Genomic DNA, 20710 nt, shown 5'->3' with positions numbered 1-20710 from the left:
CCACCAGGGCACTCTGTCCCCCAAGGACATGGCTTTGCAGATTATTGGGGCTTGGTGCAGGGCAGCAGCAGTCATTTGGCGGGTGTACTTGTTATGCTTCCCTGAAGAACCTGCCACCACAGGGGGTGGGGAGGGGAACTGACCATTGCTGGTGCATCAACCCCCTGCCCCGGTAAGACTTGAGGCTGCATCTTTGGGTGGCGGTATGGGAGAGAGAGAGTGGGTGGTGGCAGGAAGGGGTAGGGCTTGGGGAACAGATAGGGTGCCTCTTCCCCCCTGCTCCAGCCTGCTGGGTCTCCCAGACTGGATTGCACAATTGCTTCACCCAGGGATAGCCTTCTGGCTAAGAGTTTGAGATCCCTGTTCTAAGCACTAGTGATCAGAATGAGAGACCTAATGTGTGTAGCAGATTATTTTACATATGTCTACTGCAGGAATCTTCACCTTTGCTCTGGAAACATCTGGTTCAAGCTACTGCCAGAGACAGAATGCTTGATGTCAATATGGCAAGAGTATCTGAAACTGCAACTCTATTAACAGGGAGCATAGAAAGAAAAAGAAACTTTAATTTAAGGCACTATGGTTAATAATTAAAGTAAGCTTCTGTTAATGGGACTCTACAGAACAAATCCTGCCTCCAGGTATGCCAGAGCCAGTTTACTGGAGAGTAACTACAGATGAAGATACAGAGCACAATTTGGCCATATTTTTAATGTCAGGTCACTCTTCCATTCTGGCCAGAAAGTCACTCATTCACATGGCCAAAGAGAAATCTAGATTTCATACATCAGTCTTGTCTCAAATGCAACACTAACATAAAGCTACTTCAGTGAAAAAAGTACAGTTCCACATTTTAGTGGAGCGTTTTCTTACAGTTAGTTGTGTGTTTGGCTATGCCATAGTGTTATGGTAATTACCGATCTCTCATATACCTTGTCATATTTTCATTTTATGCTGATACCTTAGTTGTATTTCGTGATTTCATTACATGCCAAGTGAATATCCAAGGGTATGTCTAGACTACACCTCTGTCGATAGAGAGATGTAGATTAGGCATGTCGAAATTGCTAACGAGGCAGGGATTTAAATATCCCGCATTTCATTAGTATAAACATGGCCATTGCTTTTTTTTCGAAACAGAGCTTTTCCGAAAACCCCCCAAAAAACGGCAGTCTAGATGCGGATCTTTCGAAAAGTAAACCCTTTTCGAAAGATCTTGTAAACCTCATTTTTTGAAGAATACAGGATCTTTCAAAAAAGGGTTTATTTTTCGAAAGATCTGCGTCTAGACTGCTGAGGGGGGGTTTCGAAAAAGCTCCGTTTTGAAAAAAAGCAGTGGCCATGTTTATGCTAATGAAGCGCAGGATATTTAATCCCTGCCTCATTAGCAATTTTGACATGCCTAATCTCCATCTCTCTGTCAACAGAGGTGTAGCCTAGACACTGTCCAAGAAATGAGGAGGCGGTACTAAAGAAAAACAGGGTAAATACCTACAACTGATATTCACACTCCTTTCAGGAGGCTTGATAGAGTGCACTTAATGATTCAGAGTACACTTTGGTCTTCTACTAGTATCTTTCTTTACATTACAGATTGGACCTCTCTGGTCCAGCAACATGGGGACCTGACTGTTCCCAAACAAGAGAATCTGCCTCCAGCCCCTAAGCCCCATCTCCTGCTGCCTCACCTCCACACCAACAATCTGGCTGGGGTGCTTGCCCAGCTGCTACTGGCTTTCTAGGCAGGCAGGTTCCAGTGCCTGCCACAGGGCTCCAGCCCCAGCCCCGCACTCCAGCAGGCTGCTGCAGGGCTCTGGCCATGGCTCTGTGCTCCGGGGGCAGCTGTGGGGCTCTGGTCCTGGCCGCCCGCTCTAGGGGGCCACCGCAGGGCTCCAGCTCCACGTTTCAGAGTGCTGCTGCAGGGCTCTAGCCTCGCTCTGCCGCAGGGCTCGACTCCAGTCCTATGTTCCTGGGGGCTGCCGTGGTGCTCGGGCCCTGCACTCCTTGTGGGGGTGCCAGGAGACTCCGGCCCCACGCTGCCATGGCCCAAAGCTCCCGGGGCTCATGCTGTCTGTGGCTAGGCTGCTGAACCTGATGCCCCAGCTCGGCTAGCCTTCCTGCCCTTAGGCTCCTGGGCTCTCTGGTCCAGGAACATCCATGGTCCCGCGAGATAACAGATGTTGCCAGACCAGAAAATGACATTTTTTGGAGGTACAATCTGTGTATATTTTAACTTCTACACACACAACTAAGAGGCCCTGAAATGAATTCTCTGGGATTATTTGATCTTTATTAGATTCAGCCAAATAAAACTTTCATTAGTTCTAAATGTATGGTATACACTTGAAATATTTCAACTAATTGAAGCCTCTTTAAATCCGTATGTTATACAGGATTCACAAAGCCCTGAATGCATTCAAGATTTACATGATTTTCCTATGTGTTCTATTCATGCTCCTATTTTTTTTAAAAACCACGAATAATTGCCACTTGAGAAGAAAGGAAAGGATACCACGAATAATTGCCACTTGAGAAGAAAGGAAAGGATATAGTATAAGAAGGGCAGTTTCATTTTGAAATTGGTTAACCAAGAGCCCAGCAGTAGCGTAATTCTCTACCAATAAAGGTGGGAATTGGCATATATAGGCATGTGAAAGAGCACTAAAATTAAAAGAGAGGAGGAGAGAGGTCAGGGATTTACATAGCAAAAAGGAAGAAAAGGTGATGTAGTGATATGAAAAGGTGTAAACAATATTATGGAAACCCTCAGAGAAGATGTTTATGCAACTGTTTCAAAAATAGCTAACAACAGCAGTTGGGAATCTGAAATAACCACAGTCAGGAATGAATGGGATCTAGAAGCACAATCTGTTGGGTCCAATTCTACAAATTTTTTTCTCTGACTTTTTGTATTGCGAACTGCTATTTTGGCTCTAGAAGTGTAGATTGTTTTTCCTTGCAGAGCAGATTATTATAGGCAGTAGTCTGAAGCTCTCCTCAATACAGGTCTGCTGTAATGCCAAGGCTGATCCACAGGGACACCGTTGATGCTTTCTGGAGGCTTTGCTTTATTCAGTGCCTAAACTGATTCACTCTTAAGTCTTCCTTACATCAGGAGCTATGAAGTACCATTTAATGTAGGAGAGATAAATTTGCTCCCTCCTGTCCTGCTTGACCATCTTCTTCCTTTCTCTGGCACTCTCATGGACAACCTGGCCCAGGATCACCTACTGCCACTCCTTTCAAGAGACTGAGCCCTGGAGGGAATCCCCTGTTCTATCCATGCCCATGATTCCTGCCTCTCCCATGCTTCTCCTTACTTCACTGGCAAACCTTGTACTCGGGTGACAGGTCTGTCTTGCTTCCCAGTTGTTCCCTGGTGCTGAGGGGAGCTGGTGTGGTTTTAGCAGTTGGCAGGTGAAGGTCTAGCATGTGGCATGCTGTGCACACAAAATGGGACCCAGATGCCACATGTGGCATGTCCTGCCAGCCAGAACATTTGTAATCACACGTGCATGCAGGGAAAAAATAGTAAATTACATCTCTCAACTGGCAACCATCAAGAAAGTAAAAAACTGGCCAGGCAAGTTGAAAATCAGCAAGAGGCAACCTTAATTTCCCTGTATCCACTTGAGTGTTTTGGCCATGTCCTGGGATAACTCCACATCTCTCCAGTCTCTGTTTTAAATCAATACCTGACTCGGACTCTTCTTAAGGATAAAGACACAGTCAGCAAATAATATTTGGAAACAAGCAGCAGAGGCCTCAACTATCCCCGAAAGACTACACACCAGGAGCACTGAAAGGCTCAGCAAAGAGAGGGCACAGTTGTTGTCTGTGGATGGTGGCCACACTTAAATATACCCTTTAATTCCATGTTGGGGGAGTTAACAATGATTTTTGCTGTTCCTGTGTTTGCACTCCTGTGTGCGTACTCTTTGGCCCTTCTGGTATGATTTCATATAGATGTTATAGAACCTGTGCTGTGAATCAAGATTTTGGGGGTACATGAAGCTGCATAATGTCAAGGCACTGCTGCATAATTGTAGGCCCCAGTGATTGAGAATGTTGGGGGCTCAGACCCCCAGTGCAGACACATTCTTCAACTATTTCCCGGAGGGGTGACAAGAAAATGACAGGAACTATAATTAGGTTACACATGTTGTTCAAAGTCCACTGCTATAGAGTTAAAGTAAGTATAGCACTAAAATAGCAGCGTGTGCTGCTTAACGGAGGAGGTGTGATCACCACACTTGTTTCACCACCTGACTGAGGGATGAAATCCAAAAATAGCAGTTCATACTCCCACCATTTAGGGATGAGTGTTCCAAGGAAAGGAAAAGGGTTATGTCCCATTTATACATAAAAGCACTATGTAATAAAATCTAGACTCCGCTGCCTCCATTTATTAGCTGTGCACCCTCTGTCAAGTGGAAGTTGACTTCATTGGCAGGTTCCTTGGGTATAAACGAGATCAGAGTTAGTCCCCTGATACTGTATCTCAGTTTAGATTGTTTCGGTACTAGCTAAAATTATCCTTTCCTATAGTTACTCTCTACTGCAATGCCACATGCTTGGGGAGGAGGGGAAGGTAAATCTCATTAAGTTCCTTGCTGATGAATTCTGTCAACAAAAACTAAGCAGTGTGAAGAGCACATTTCACAAGGCCATTCAAAGAAGTACTGTAGCACCTCATAAAAGAAGAACTGCTCAAATGAACAAAATATATTTTTTTAAATGTAAGTTTAGCTTAAATCATAAATGTAGACCCGATTATGCCCCCAGCTAAAGTGGTCATATGGCAGGGAGACAACACGCTACTGTAGGGTGAGGAACCTAAGGCGTAGGGGCTGGATGCAGCCCCTGGATTGCTTGGATCTGGCCCCCAAGGCTTAGAGTCTTCCCCAACATTGGGGAGCCCAGGCTGGCACTCCAACCCACATACATCCCACGTAGCCCTTGACCCCTGACTGATTTTTCTGTGGGTCAGCAGCCCCCAGCCCTAAAAAGGTTCCCCACACCTGCTCTACTGCATAGCTGGACAGAAGCACCCCACATCAGGGCACCAGTGGGGCAAAGGGGAAATAGGGGCTGTGAATCTGGCACTTCCCTCTCAAGCCAGTGGATGAAGAGTAGGTAGAGCCTTAGCTCTACTCTCACCATCCAAAGTGCTAGCCAGCTGAATTGGCAAGAGTAGAGAAAAGGTAAACTGTGTGTGATAAAGGACTGTACTAAATTACTTCCCTCCAGGACCATGGGAATGCTGAGAAGGAACAGTGACTCAATCACAATCTGTTTTCAGGGCTCACTAAAGGCTGAATCTAGCTCATAGGAACTAGAAATGGAAAAGCCCAGTTAGACCATCCAGTTCACTTTCCCAATAGGCTGAATTTTTTCCTTTAATGCATCTGCTGTTGCCTTTTCCTGTCTATAATAAAAGGCCAGTATATTTATTCAGAATAATATTTTCAAAAACGCTTAAGTTTCATTTTCAAGAATGCCTGAGAGTTACCAGGAGCCTATTTCATTGAAAAGCCATGAGATTTGGTCAGCTAAGTCACTTTTGAACATGGGACAAAGGTATTTTTGAAGACATCCTCAGTATGCTTTCTAGAGCATCACAGTTACCAGCAAATGAAGGTCAGTAAGAACTCTATGAACTCTCATACTTTTCTCTTCCTCATAGAAGGATCCTTAGAAGCTGTTTTCTGAATATTCATACTACAAAACATCTACCTTGTGTATTAGAAGCAATATAGGATTTTACTCTGGTAAACAGAGAGAGTTAAAAATAAAAGGTGCTAGCTATGGAAAGCCAACCCCTTGAAGAATACTTACAGGATCTGTTTGACTAGTATGTCACTGTATCAATTAAGCTGCGCACAGACATCATATTCTATACCAGTGATTTTCAAAGTATGAGTCGTGTCCCAGTACTGGTTGGCGGAAAGACAGGTACTGGGCTCCCTTGCTATAGGGCGACCAGGTGACCACGAGGGTGCTAAGGCAGCTTCCTGCCTGTCCAGGCACTGCAGACCATGCTGTGCCCTGGAAGCGGTCAGCAGCAGGTCCAGCTCCTACGTGGAGGTGAGCAGCAACTCTCACAAGATAAAGAAAAAATGCAAAACAAGCCAAAAAATGAAGCTAATCCCATTTCAAAGCAAGCCCATTTGTGCTTGGCAATGCCTGGCAACAAACCAGGAACCAGCCAATGGTAATGTTGAGCCAAAGTTTGGGGCGGTGGCAGCTTGTGGATCTGGATCTGCTGCTGGCCACTTCCAGGGTGTAGTGCGGTCCACTGTGCCAGGACAGGCAGGAAGCCTGCCTTTTCATCCCCTTGTAAAGTAAGCCTGTGCCCCAACAATCCACTGTCCCAGTCCTGAGCCCCTCCTACATCCCAAACACCTCATCCCTGGCCCTATCCCATTGCCTGCACCCCTTTACAGAGCCTAGGTCCCCTCTACCTCACCCCCATGCCCCAGCCCAGAGTCCCTACCCGCATACAGAATCCCTCTATAGCCCAGCCTCCACCCCAAACTCCTCATCTCGGACCCTACCCAGAACCCCTAGGCAAAGCACCCTCCCTCACCCCAAACCGTTCATCCCTACAGCCCCACCCTCTCTCACTCCAAACCCCCTCATCCCCACAGACCCACCCTGAAGCCTGCACTCAAGTCAAAAGATATAATTATGCATCAACAATTTTCTTCGACTGGGTAGCAGGAAAAAAAGCTTGAAAACCTCTGCTCTACATAATATTGTTTTTTAAGGGGAAGAAAGAATTTGTTAAGGTGTCTGTATCAGGGGACATATCTCTTGAGTTTCTCCTGCTGCTGCATATGAGACTGAAGACCTTTTTCTGCTGCTGGTGCCCTGTAGGTTGTTGGTCTCACTTAGAGGGTCTTCAGTGGCTCACCCATTACACTGAGTATCACAGTCAAAAATGAACCCCTTCCATGGTAGCATGCCCTCACTAGAGTCCCTGTAGTGTAAGCTGTGTACTTGTGCAGCCTCTCAGGAGCGATTCCAACATCACCCGATGATTAGCAGAGTAACCACAACTAGGTTTCCTTTCTCATGGCACACATTCACATTTGTCTTGGTGCACATAAAAAATTATTCCACACATTGATGGAAAAGATTAGAGGGAACACGGGTTGTCAGGTCTGATTCTGAGTCCTTTAAATTCAGTCGTGCACTCAGGCTTCTAAATAATCTTTCTTCAAGCTTAGGCCACTTCATCAGTGGCTGCTGGGGAATCCCAGGCCTGCCCTTCACTTCAGTTTCCCACCCAGGCACCTTATAAAGACCAACCACATAATGATCCCTTCTTGCTGTTGCAACTATTTCCCTGAGCCTTTTCCCTTCTGTCCCCTTTATCTTCACCCCTTACCTTAGGGTTAAAGTTCTCATGTCGTCACTCTTTCCCAATGTGAGTAAATGCAGCCAGTCAAGCTCTCTTGTGGCTAAAGAGGAGCACCCTGTCTTGCACCTCTCATTCTAGCCAGAAACTGACCTACTAACCCCCCTTTGCTCCTTTTATCTGAGTCTGCTGGGCTCTGATTGGTTTCTTTTGTTCCGCCTCCCTAGACAGTCCTGGAGGGCCCTCTTTGCAGCTCTTTCCCTGAGACAGGGTGTAGTAGGACCATGAGGCTGGTACACCTTGTAACAATTTCCTGCAAAGATCAATAATCGTGCCTCTTCAGATAAACCTTTTCACAAAACTCTCATGCAAACCCAATCTCCACCTTTCATTTCATCATTTATTTGCAAAAATGTTCAATACAAACAAAAGAATCAAGTACACACATTCAAGTGCCAGGGCAATATAAATGCAAGGAGAGGTTAAGTAGTTGTGAATCTCTCTCATGTACTCTGCTCTGAGAAAACCGGTCAGATCAGGGCTGTGCAGGAAAAGGGCTGCCATCAGCTCTTACTGAGAGAGAATTGGGAGAGAGCTCAGCACTGTTTGTTTTCATGTGGATTTGGGTAATAAAAACACAGAAGGCTAGAGAGAAAAAGAGATTTGATTTACTATTGTTCAGGGTACACATTTTCTGAGGTCTCCAGACTCAAGCTATCTCTAAAATTCTGCAGTATTTCAAGATTTTTATTATTTGACTTTACTCATTTTCCATTGGGGCTGTATTTGGAGTAATACAATGTTCAGAAGTAGCAGAATCAGAGAAAATGTGAATGTTCTGCAGAAGGGAAATTAAGTCCCCCAGTTCTATTCATTTCTTTTCTCTCGCTGTTTGACAGGTGGAGAGTGCAGATTCACGGGTCTGAACTGGATCAGCCTCCCAAAGTGGGTGGAGAAACAAAACAAATACAACAAAATCATACCAGACCTTCAGCTGTAATTAACAGCATCACCACAGCAACCAGAAAATACAATTAAAAGACAGGTTGGACTAAAGCGGAGCATATCAAGGTGCAGCTCCTTACCTTTGGACAGAAAACAGCAAAATAATTATGCAGAAGAGAAAAGAATATTTGACTGGTCCAGCCACACTCTGGAATAGGGAAGTGTCCTTTCATTAACAGGAATGTGCCACTGTTTATTCACAAGAAAGGGGAGTGCCATGCAATCTACTGAGGAGACTATCTGTCTGTGCTTGAATTTTTACATTTGTTTACACCCCTGCTGGGATTGAACTAGTTGGTACAGTCCTATTGGCCCATCAGGTATTGGATAGTGATTTTTTTCCCCCACAGGGTGCACCTGGCACGAGAATTGAAAGATATTGCAGCTCTTGCTCAGAGACAGACAACACGAGAGAGATAATCTCCAGTTCTCCTCTTCTGCTACTGTCTGCTATACCATGGGATGTAGGCAAAGCTCTGAGGAGAAAGAGGCAGCGCGGCGGTCCCGGAGGATTGACCGCCACCTGCGCTCTGAGAGTCAGCGACAACGACGCGAGATCAAGCTCCTACTCCTGGGTACAAGCAACTCTGGCAAGAGTACTATTGTCAAGCAAATGAAAATCATTCATAGTGGTGGCTTTAACTTGGAGGCTTGCAAGGAATACAAACCTCTGATTATCTATAATGCCATTGACTCCCTCACACGCATCATTCGTGCGCTAGCCACTCTTAAGATAGAGTTCCACAATCCTGACAGGGCCTATGATGCCGTGCAGCTTTTTGCCCTGACAGGCCCAGCTGAAAGCAAAGGAGAGATTACACCTGAGCTTCTAGGAGTCATGAAGCGGCTCTGGGCAGACCCCGGTGTGCAGGACTGCTTTTGCCGATCCAATGAGTACCACCTAGAGGATAATGCGGCATACTATTTAAATGACCTAGAAAGGATTGCAGCACTGGACTACATCCCTACAGTGGAAGATATTCTGCGTTCTCGGGATATGACCACAGGGATTGTGGAAAATAAATTTACCTTCAAAGAGCTGACTTTCAAAATGGTGGATGTGGGTGGACAAAGGTCTGAGCGCAAAAAATGGATCCACTGCTTTGAAGGGGTTACAGCAATAATTTTCTGTGTGGAGCTGAGTGGATATGACTTGAAGCTATATGAGGATAACCAAACGGTGAGTGCTTCTGGATTCTTCTATGTTTTGGCTTATTATTTATTTTTATTATTACTATGTTTATTTCCGTAGTACCTGGAGATCAAGCCCCATTATCTTACACAAGTAACAAATACACACCTGCTCAAAAATAGCACACATGGACTTAGTAGTATTTTTTCTGCATTCATAAGGTGGTTGCATATAGCTTTTCTTCGCTGACTTTGTTTCTTTGGAGCTATCAATAGAAGATGATAAGGCTTCCTCATGTGGCACAGTAGTGGAAAATGTGTTTGTGTCTAAGGCAAAAGTTTCAGACCCAAGTCATTAATAACACTTAAAATTATTATAAATTAAATTTAATAATATTCTCAATTTCATCAATTTTATGCATTTGACAGCAGTACATCCTCAGTTTTGATTTTGCCTGTAAAGATCGGCATGAGTAGAAAAAGCTTTAAAATGTTTAAAAGTAATGTTTTATAAAAATACATAATTTTAAGGGTTCCCTTTGTAATACTAATACTATAATCTTCAATTTGCTTAGCACACAGATACTGTAACTATGGAAATGGTTGTATAAGTTAGTGTGTGTAAGTTTATGTTTTCTATCACTTTCAGTCTGTTTAATTTGACCTTTGTAGATACTATTTGGACTTTTTATATATTTCTTCTATTGTAGCCTCAGAAATGGACAAGATGGTTCAGAAACAATTAAATGTGTTGGTAGGAATATTTAAGAATTCCTATAGCTCCCTACTTGCCTATATTCCAATTTAAAAATAGCTGACCAACACAAGGAACTAAAATCAACCCCTACAAAATCACTGTCTGGAGACAACTAATTTACTGTTTACCCAAAGGTGCACCAATTTCTTATCATATCCTTCAGGTATTGTCAGTTATTTCACACTGGTGGATCTTTCCTGTGGCAAGGCAAATTCTGGAGCTCCCCAGAATGCTGCATGCTTTGTTTCTTCACAGTAGAAAGAGTACTTCAATGAAGGGGGATCCCAGTAATTTGCTTTTTGTACAATATTTAGAATCTAACTGTGGTTAGAAATGTGCATTTTCACTACTTTTATTACAGTAATATTCTTAAGACATACTTTCTACCACTCCTCTAACAATCTGTTTGGCAGACTATTATGGAATCTACTCCTTATGGAAATACTCCACTAACTGTATTAAATTTCATAGTCAGTTCAGGTCAGTCATTTTATTTTTTTCTTCTGCGTGTAGCATGCTTGTCATGCCTGAACTATGCTAGAGAATATCCTGGATAGAATTCACGATAATGTGAATTCCTGTGTATCTGCTCATACAATAGGATCAAATCCAAGCCCAATGATGTGAAGCTACTAATAGCTGTGTGATGTTGCTGGACTTCCCAGATGCTTAAATGAAACTTTGGTGCTTGGAACACCACCATGAAGTGGCAAATAGCACCAAACCCATCTCTTCCCATGGTGGGAATCTATGATTTTGTCCCATGACTGTGATATATAGCAGCCAAGTTCTGGGAAATAAAATTGAAAGGGGAAGTGTCTCCTTAACATTACAGGAAAGTCAGGGAGCTAAATTTCTCCTTAGTTACATAACATCTTCAGTAAATGAATGATTCATGTGGTTGGTTCTGACTACTTTCTCAGAAATAGATCCTTAAACCTGTGAGTCCATGTATTCTTCTGGTTGAAGATGCCTTCCTTCTAAATTAATGTTCATGGGCTCTGTGGGATGAAGTGAAACTATTAGGCACCGCACAGGATTTTTTCCAAGGCATGAAACTACTTTTCATGTGCTTCCCACTCCTCTGAAGAGCGCTATAGCACTTGCCCTGTAGAGTGGAACTCCTCAGACCTTCTCTGCTCACCGCTTTGCATTGGGCCCATTTGTCCTCAGCAGTGATCAGTCAGGTATTCTTCTAAGATCTGTAACAACCAAGGGCTATCATGTTTAATGAGGCATAACACATGATCAAGATTTCTATGGTTGGGAATTCCTGGAATAACTTAAGCAAGATTTTAAAAATCTGTAGCAGCTCCTTGAAAATTGTGTATTTCCTGCATGTAGCACGTCAAATTGTTTAGGCCACTGAATGAAGGCAAGTTGATGACAGTACTTCAAACGGTTTAAGGCTTGTTTCTCTAACGTATTTCAGTTATTTATCTGGTGCCACTACAGCCAACTTTTTTATTTAACAAAAAGATAAAACTGGTGCAGCAAGCACTTTCCACGAACTTTATTTCAATTTTTTGGAAGGGAAACCCACACTACCGGGTAGACAAGAGTCTAATGGAGTTTCCCTCTTTATGGATGTAGCCTAGGTGTTAGATTAAAGGGCCACCCTTCATGTAACAGGTAAGAAGGTGGGTTAAATATTATGATATGAAAGCTATTACAATTATTGGCACATTAAACAAATCACTTATTGTAATAACTTTAACACTTTTCAGTGCAGTATGTGGGGATTTTATTGTTTGTTTGTCTTGATCCTGTTTCTTGTAGATGTTTCTTCCATTAAATATATAAAGAAGAATTGCAAATACAGCAGAGCTGCCTAGGGCACTTAGCGCTAAGCAAAATATTTTCCACAAACATTTATTTACTATTTTTAAAGTTTTGCTTAGGGTGTTTAAACCTCTTTTGTGCTCTCTTTTCATGATTCTTAAGAAAATAAATTTACTGGCAGGAAAGTTCACTAAACTGAAATTCATACTATTATTCAAGAATATTCCCATAAACTGAACATTAAATACTCAAAATGATCTACCAGCTGACAGTCTGCAGACTAAGTTATTATTTAGCGCACAGGTGGGAAACTGTTTTTGGTTCAGGGGCTGCTGACATATAGAAAAATCAACTGGCTGCACAAAAGTGAGAAGTAAAAAAAAAGATACCTCACTGGCATGGCCGCCAATTAAGAAGCAGAAAGACACTCCCCACATTCCCTTCGCACATCAGAGCCTAGGGAGACTCCGGATAGTTGATATTGTGGGCCTCCTTTGGCTCTGGTGTGGGGCCAAAAATGAAAGAATAGGTGTGTAGGAGGGGGGCTACCTGGTAGCAGGCTTGGGGTGTGGCATCTGGGTGGGAAGGAAGGTGCAGGAGCAGGCTGGGGATGGGAGAGCTACACATGGTAGGATGCAGGAGATGGATGAGGTGGGATGTACATCAGGCTGGATCTATCCCAGCTTGCCTGACTCCAGCCTGCAAGGCTCAGGGCTCCTCCCCCCAGAGTGGAGAACCAGCGCTCCTACTGCAGCCCCGTGGGGAGGGGCTGTGGGGAGCTGCAGGGCTGGAGAACCAGAACTGGCTCCCTGATGTTGGAGGGAAGCCCTGAACCTTGGGGGGCCGATCCAGGTGAGCCAGGGGCTGGTTCTGGCCCCCTGGGCCTTAGGTTCCTACCCCTGATTTAGAGAATGATTTTGAACAATGAATTTGAGAAAATGGCTATAGTTTATCAATAATTCATAGACAGAAAGTGGCAAAACTAATGGAATAGAAGAAAATTACGAAATGAGGCCATTTTGTGCAGAAGTATTTGGCCCAGAACAATAATATTCAAAACTCACACAAATATTGCATCAGAAATAAAGGTATTTATTTCCTGCATTTAATTCAAGTTCTCAAATGGCTGGGGCAATAGCTAAATACAAACAGCAAGCCCTTTAGGAGATTTAACTGACTTAAATACATTTCTACAACCTCATCTTTTCTGGCTGGTTCTGAAGAAAAACTTTCTTTGGTTTCAACCTGTGAAATAAAAGCATTGCTAGAAAAAAGACTTTGGTTAAGAACTAAAAACCTACTTGCAAAAACGCTTCATGTAATGTCCTCTCATTGAACTCCCCAAATTATATTAGGAATTCAGGCATAACCCAAAGTGGCTCACAGGTAGTCTTCCTATGAATCCATCTCAAATAAATCCAACAAAGCTCTTGTGAAAGTTGAACCAGCTGCTCTCAGTTCCTTTAAAGTCTCTACTTTGCCACAATTCCCAACTATATGCAGAGTTATTCATTTTGATAAGAACTGGGAGGGGGAAAATCTTGTATTCATTTTTGCTGTAATGTGAATTTCCATATATACATTTAAGTTTTCTCCAGATCACAAGGACATTTTGGTGTGGAGGAAAATTCAAATTTAGGCAGTTGCTGAATGCACAGGAATCCCGCTGCTAAGTAACAGACCCAAATCCTTTTATCATGACTGTTTAATGGCAGAATGGCAAATCATCTTTCTCTGTTTAGCATTATTCTATTTTGCTACTGTTATATGGTTTCTGGGCTAGTAATACTTCCCAAGTATTTTTGTGTCCACCTTTATTATGTGATTCCTACTGGGGAAGTGTTAGAGGCATTAGGTTTTTCTGACAGTGCATAAGAGTGGTGGGAAGTAGAGCCACTGCTGGTGGCCACAGAAACGGTCTTAACTGGATAGATAGTGCTGGCCTGTAGAGGCAGTTGAATTTATGAAATAATACCCTTTTTGTGTAAAGATGGAGAAAATGTGTGATAAATTGTAAATCGCAATTAAACAATATTTTTTTATAAGCCATAGGATAGCATTGCTTTTTAATTTTATTGACGACTCAAAGAGCTAGGCAAACAGATTTAGGCATCATAGTTGCTTCATGTGTACAATAGCTGGAACAAACATATCTGGTAAAGTGTGTCACAGTGTGTAACACTATATTAGCCCAGGGAAACAGTAATTGTAAGGGAGAAATGAGCTGGTATTGGCATCAGTTCTGACAACCATTTCCAAGAAGGCAAAACCTCCAAATTGACTACAGGATGGTCCAGAGTCCGTGAAAGCTGGTCATCTGCTTTAAGAGTTAGCTTTTGTACTTTTTTCTATGCATGTAACGTTTAGAACTCAGTGTTCAAACTAAGGAGCCTTTACTGAAGAACCAAATCCTGCATTTGGACATTCAAATTGGCACTTAATATCGTTCTCTCTCTCTTTCTCTTTCTCTCAGCCTCTTTTATGCACATACTTGCAATTTTGAGTGCTCACATTAAATATTTGGGATACCCAGGTTAGGTGCCCCGAATAGAAAATAGGTTTCCTGTCATCAGTGCATTTATTAGTATGTATTCAATGCTTCCTTTAAGGCAGGTTCCTGCAGTTTTTAACCAATTAGGCACGAAGTCCATAATACATTCTGTTACCTTTTCTGAAGGTAAAATTTCAGGTTTTTCCCTTTCCCTTTTCCCTTTTCTCTGGGAATAATCTTAAAATAACTCAGTTCTGAAGATTTGCTGTTTAAAAATGTCTGTGAAAATGTACAGGCAGTCCCCGGGTTACGTACAAGATAGGGACTGTAGGTTTGTTCTTAAGTTGAATTTGTATGCAAGTCGGAATTGGTACATATTGTAGGGGAAACTCTAGCCAAACATTTCTCCAGAGCTCAGTTTTATTCTCCCACACCTCACTTCCCTCAGTCCTTTATTCTCAAGCTGAGGTGTCTGCTGAGAAAAGCCGCTCTGCGTCTCCCTGGTCTGCTGGGGGGGGAGGCGCTAGCTTCGCGTCTCCCTAGTCTGCTGGGGGGAAGCAGCTAGTGCAGGGTTGCCTCACCCCGTTTGTAAGTAGGGATCTGATGTAAGTCAGATTCATGTAACCCGGGGGCTGCCTGTACAGGAAAGATGGATATTTTAAATATCATTAAGTTATGAAGTTTCAGCTGTCTATGATTTACTTCTCCCCTCCTTAACAATCCCATATAGTCACTGTTTAGTGAAAACATAGCATCTATACAGCGGGCAGTTATTTCAAAATAGTGTAAAAATACTGTCAAACTGGAGAACTTTCTTTTCATGAGAAATACTTTACTAATGTCTATTCAGATTGCTTAGCCTTATCAAGCTTTGACTTGCAGAGATGCTGCTTAAAGCATACTAACAGCAACTTCCACTGACCCATATGGTAATCCGCTTGTGTCCTTGAGGACAAAAATCTTAGAGAAACTTTGATACTGTAAAAAAGTTACTAAATACATCAGACAAAAAATATAAAGACATCTTCATATTTCTTCCTGCAGTATTTGCTAATACCAAAGTTTGTTTGTTGGAAATACAGGAACGGTTTCTCACTGCCCATCTTCTCTTCCTTTTTGACCCTGAAGTCCTCATGCTGAATTAGTTACATCTCAATACCTTTTATGCCAGCAGTTTGTAATGTCATAAGTTTGGGAATTTTTACTTCACTACAGCATGATGCAGGAGGAGAAGCTGGGATATGAAGAAAAAGTTCTCAATGAGCAGGCCAGATTCTTCAGTTAAAGTAGTGATGGCATACATTAAATGTCAGATGTAAGTTGGTGAGAAAACTTGATGTAAGTAAATTAGAGTAACTTGCAGCAATGTTCAGTGGATGTGAAAAAGGGATGTAACTAACACAAAGAATGCAGAAGTGTTGGTACTGTCACCTCAAAAGGACGCAGTAAGAAAAGTGAAGAAGAAGGTGTAAAATAAAGTTAGTCGCCTACTTTTAATCACTGACTTCCTTGAAAGTTTTATTGTTTTCAAATGAAAAACAAGAACATCATAACAGCCAGACTAGGTCAGACCAAGGGTCCATCTAGCCCAGTGTTCTGTCTGCCGACATTGGCCAGTGCTAGTTGCCCCAGAGGTAGGGAACAGAACAGGGAATCAATCATCAAACGATCTCTCCCTTGTCACCCATTACCAGTTTCTGACTAACACAGGCTAGGGACACCATTCTTACTCATCCAGGCTAATAGCCATTGATGGACCTATGAATAAGGTCTAATCCTTATTTCACATTGAAGTAACTCAGGAGTAGCCAAAATAAAACAGAACATTATTGCTTCATCAACAATTTATATGACGGAGGGTATGTCTACACTACCCCCCTAGTTCGAACTAGGGGGGTAATGTATGCATACCGAACTTGCTAATGAAGCCCGGGATTTGAATTTCCCGGCTTCATTAGGATAAAGCCGGCGCCGCCATTTTTAAAAGCCGGCTAGTGCGAACCCCGTGCCGCGCGGCTACACGCGGCACGGACTAGATAGTTCCACGAGGCGTACAGATAGTTCGGATTAGAAGCCTAATCTGAACTATCTAGTCCGTGCCGCGTGTAGCCGCGCGGCACGGGGTTCGCACTAGCCGGCTTTTAAAAATGGCGGCGCCGGCTTTATGCTAATGAAGCCTGGGAAATTCAAATCCCGGGCTTCATTAGCAAGTTCGGTATGCATACATTACCCTCCTAGTTCGAACTAGGGGGGTAGTGTAGACATACCCATAGAGAATATGTTTATTAACAGGGCTCGCTGAGCCATGGCGAGCCCCGCTCGCCAGCCGCACTGTCCGGCATTCTGCACATGCACAGATTGCCGGAACCCGGCTCTTCCGGGTTGTAATCTACTCGCCACGGGCAAGTAGTTTACAAAGATTGTCCAGCCCTGCTTATTAAGTTTGCAGATGATACCAAGCTGGGCAAAGTTGCAGGTGCTTTGGAGGTTATGATTATGAGTGCGTCTACACTGCAGGGCTTTATTCGAAATAAGCTACACAAATTGAGCAAGTTCAATTGCGTATTTTATTTCAAAATAGCTTATTTCAAAATAGGGAACATGAACACAGCACTTATTTCAAAATAGAGCACTCTTCCTCCGACTTCCTTACTCCTCATACAATGAGGGTTACAGGAATCGGAGTAAAAGTTCTCCAGTTTGACAGTATTTTTACACTATTTTGAAATAACTGCCCGCTGTATAGATGCAGACTAAGTTATTTTGAAATAGTGGTAGTGGCTATCTTGGTTTCTTAGCATTCTCCCTACTTTTCCTTTGCATCAGGATAGTCTGCAATTGGGGCTTTAATATAGCCTTCCTGAGAAATTGCCAGCTTTCTTGAACCTCTTTATCCCTTAGATTTTCTTCCCATTGGACTTTATTGATCAGTTCTCTGTTTGGACTTCCAAAAAGTAGACATGAACATTGTCCCTATTCTGCTGCTCTCATTCCTTTCTTTCCTTAGAATAATGAAGCCTATCATTTTCTCCCAAATTGTTTTCCATCTTTAGAGTAGGAATCAATTCCTCCTACTTGATTAGAAGCAAATCTCAGACGGTGATCCCCTGATGACTATTTCTACTTTTTGAAGAAAAAAAAAGCTGTGCCCAAAACATTCAATAACTTTTTAGAAAATTTGTGTTTTGTCATATTGCCTTTCCAACAGATCTTTGGGGAGTCATATTCCTCCAGTACTATTGGGTCTTCTGTTTTGAATATTTCCATAATGCTGCAGTAAAAAAACAGATTGCAGTGGGTCTTGTGCAGAAAGAAACTCTTGGCACATGATGCTGTAAATTAAGGTCTTTCTATTTCCCAGTAACATTTACCTCAGGATTTTTTATTGATTAAGTAGGGAATTTTTTAAATTATATTTTTAAACAGACTTGTTTGCTTTTTCAGATACAGGATATTAACAAGCCTTTAAGACATGTAGCTCTTTTCCACAATACTAATAATAGCTTTCAAGACTGAAAGGCAATTGTGAGTACACAGAATGTAGAACCTTATTAGCATTTCCTGCTATCAATAATAAAAGTCCATATTGCCAACTCTTCTTCAGGAGAAACACCCTTCTGCCAAATTTGGTAACTTACGAATCTGAGGAAAGTAGCAATTTAAACTGTTCAGATAGTCTCACTTTTAGACATTTGTTATGAACTTTAATGAGCAGAATAGCCCAAATAACTACAAATGTTCATGAACAATGTCTATACACTAACTAGAGTTCTGGATTTCTTTTTTTATTTTTGTTTTTCACTTTTTTCCTTTTAGAGGATTAAATGTATGGCTGGTATGATAAAAATACCCTCATGGACAATTAAATATTTTATCAGACTAGATTTATCTGAAGCTGCGCAGGTCCCTTACTCAATTAATTTATGTTTTGTGAAACATAGAATGAAAATATACATGCTTCATTTAAATCATTGCTCTGGTGTAGGGCTGGGGATAAGGAGTTGTGTCTGCAGGCTGCCCCTGGGAAGGGAAGACTACCCCAGCTCTTTCTTTCTGCAGTGGCTTGGGAACAGGTGAGAAGCGCCTCTCCATGGTTGCTGCAGCTCAGGCAGGCACAGCCAGGGGGAAGGGTACATATCTCTCAACTGGGGCAGGTCCAGGTTCATGTTCCCACTGTATTCTCCAGCCAGAGTGAGGAATGTAGCAAACTGTGTACTTTCCCCTTCCTCCCTGATAAAGGGGGACAGCCAGCAATGTTCCTGTTCAAATGGAGGGGGAAAGCTTCAGCCCCCCCACCCTCCCTAAAGGGCACCTGGGGGGTGAGAGGCTTCAGGCTAAGGCAGTCTTAGATGGGAGAAGGACATGCCCCCAGCCCTGCCAACCCCTTTCACCTGCCGGGTGATTCTGTCTCTTTTCTGTATGGTTTTATGAGAATCAATCCCATTACAGGCATAGCCCTTTGTCCTAGCACAACCAAGCCATCATGTTGCAGTAGATTTTGTTAAGAAAAAGTTGTATACTGAATTAGGTGATCCTAGCTCTTACTTTTAGGAGGAGTTCTTGAACAAGCAGGCAGACAGGCAGACTCTCAAAAAATATATAGTAGATGTATAACAGTGTTAACACTCTTTTTGCAAAGTATGTAAGCATCACTAATTGAATCCTGGAAATCTTGCTGTACATTGAAACTTTCAAACCCTGGAATTTGCTGAAAGCATCATTCCTGTAAAAATACCTGGACTTCTAGTGTGTGCAATTATAATCATGTGTTCTGCACATGACGGTGAGTCCCTCGAAAATCCTTTTCTGAGCTTTACAGTAAATAACTGCAGTTATAATGGAGAAGAATAACACTATGTATAGACACATTAAACACATGGCAAGAGCAGCTTATTCTCCTTTTAATTGCACAGAACAAATGTGATAACTTCAGTGCTGCATCTTACTTGTAGAAGACTGATAATGGTTTGTTTATACAACAAATTATTTCACTAGAAACTGCATTTTCATTTCAGACTGTCAAAATCTGAGACATTTATCATTATTATGTGCAGTCACATAATCTATATAGAATCTTCTAAAAGCAACTAAACACTGAGACCTGAAATTAAATTAACTCCTTTATATTTTTAGAGAACTATGCTTAAACAATAATCCAAGGCACATATCCAACATATAGTCTTATTTACATTACAGAAATTTTGTAAAGCCATTATATTTCTTCCTAGTACTCCTACATTTCATGTTCATATAATTTCAATAGAACCTACCATTTCTAAAATAGATAAGACCATGTAGTCTCATCCAGGAACAGCTACTTCTTAGAATAGTAGCACTAGATTCATGAATGTCTTGCCTAACAGTTAATTTATATGATTTTGAAATTACAGATAAGAACGGTTTCTCTGTGTCTGATGCCTTCAAGTTGCTTTTTAAAATTCAATATACTTTTTGAATCATACACGTAAATAACATTTCTCTGAAACATAAGGCAACTGTATTTCTGTGAGTCAGTTTGCCCTTGTGAGAGTTTTCCTTGTAAGGGACTACACTCTATTTCCAAATCCCTAAAGGTATTTTAGAACTAAGAGGTAAGTCAAGTAATTTTAGCTGTATTTTATTGAAGTTGAGCCAATAATTTTGGGTTCATTCACCTAGTATCACTCAACCACAATGACACTTGCACTGAGTATGCCTCAAATACTAGCTCCACCCATTTTAAGAAGTTCTAAATTAAAGTAACAGTGATTGAGTGGATTTGCTCCATCATTTTGGATCTATTTATCTATTTCGGAAAGTAACACTGTGTACCTAACCTTATTTTGGCCACATGATAGGTTCATATCATTTTGAACATGTAGCCTTAAAGACAGAATGATGGCTCAACACACATTATCTGTGAATTTGTAGAGTAAATTACATGTCAGTAAATGAGTAAGAACATATTCTTCAGTAGACAGAAGAGCAGGGTGGTAAAAGGAAATATACGTCTGTTTGACTCAGTGTTTTGAGAGGTATGAGAGAAAGCAGATCTGCATGAAGTATTTTACATCAGCTTCAGTTCCCTTGTTGCATTCTCTTCTGTTCCAACTCCATCTTTCCTCCCCTTGGTGTGAAAATTACACTTATACATACCCACTTACTGATGAGATTTTTACATCACCTGAGGCTATGGACCAAA

At 42.0% G+C, this 20710-nt stretch overlaps 2 protein-coding genes across 4 annotated transcripts in view; one reads left to right on the top strand and one right to left on the bottom strand.

Annotated features, from left to right (window-relative positions):
• The window catches only part of RSPH14 (radial spoke head 14 homolog), a 213261-nt gene that overhangs the window by 79429 nt on the left and 113122 nt on the right, over nucleotides 1-20710 (bottom strand). The gene's annotated exons all lie outside the window — the stretch shown is intronic.
• GNAZ (G protein subunit alpha z) overlaps nucleotides 1-20710 on the top strand; it is a 169644-nt gene that overhangs the window by 69999 nt on the left and 78935 nt on the right. For both annotated transcript variants that reach the window (XM_089775255.1, XM_075898003.2), the window contains one exon: nucleotides 8263-9548. In XM_089775255.1, the coding sequence (XP_089631381.1) occupies nucleotides 8826-9548 (723 nt within the window). In that variant the 5' untranslated portion in view covers nucleotides 8263-8825. The remainder of the gene's footprint in view (nucleotides 1-8262; nucleotides 9549-20710) is intronic.

This window comes from Pelodiscus sinensis, chromosome Z, assembly GCF_052426305.1.
Source record: "Pelodiscus sinensis isolate ZL-2025 chromosome Z, ASM5242630v1, whole genome shotgun sequence".
NCBI lineage: Eukaryota > Metazoa > Chordata > Testudines > Trionychidae > Pelodiscus > Pelodiscus sinensis.
This window is presented reverse-complemented; position numbering and strand designations above follow the sequence as displayed.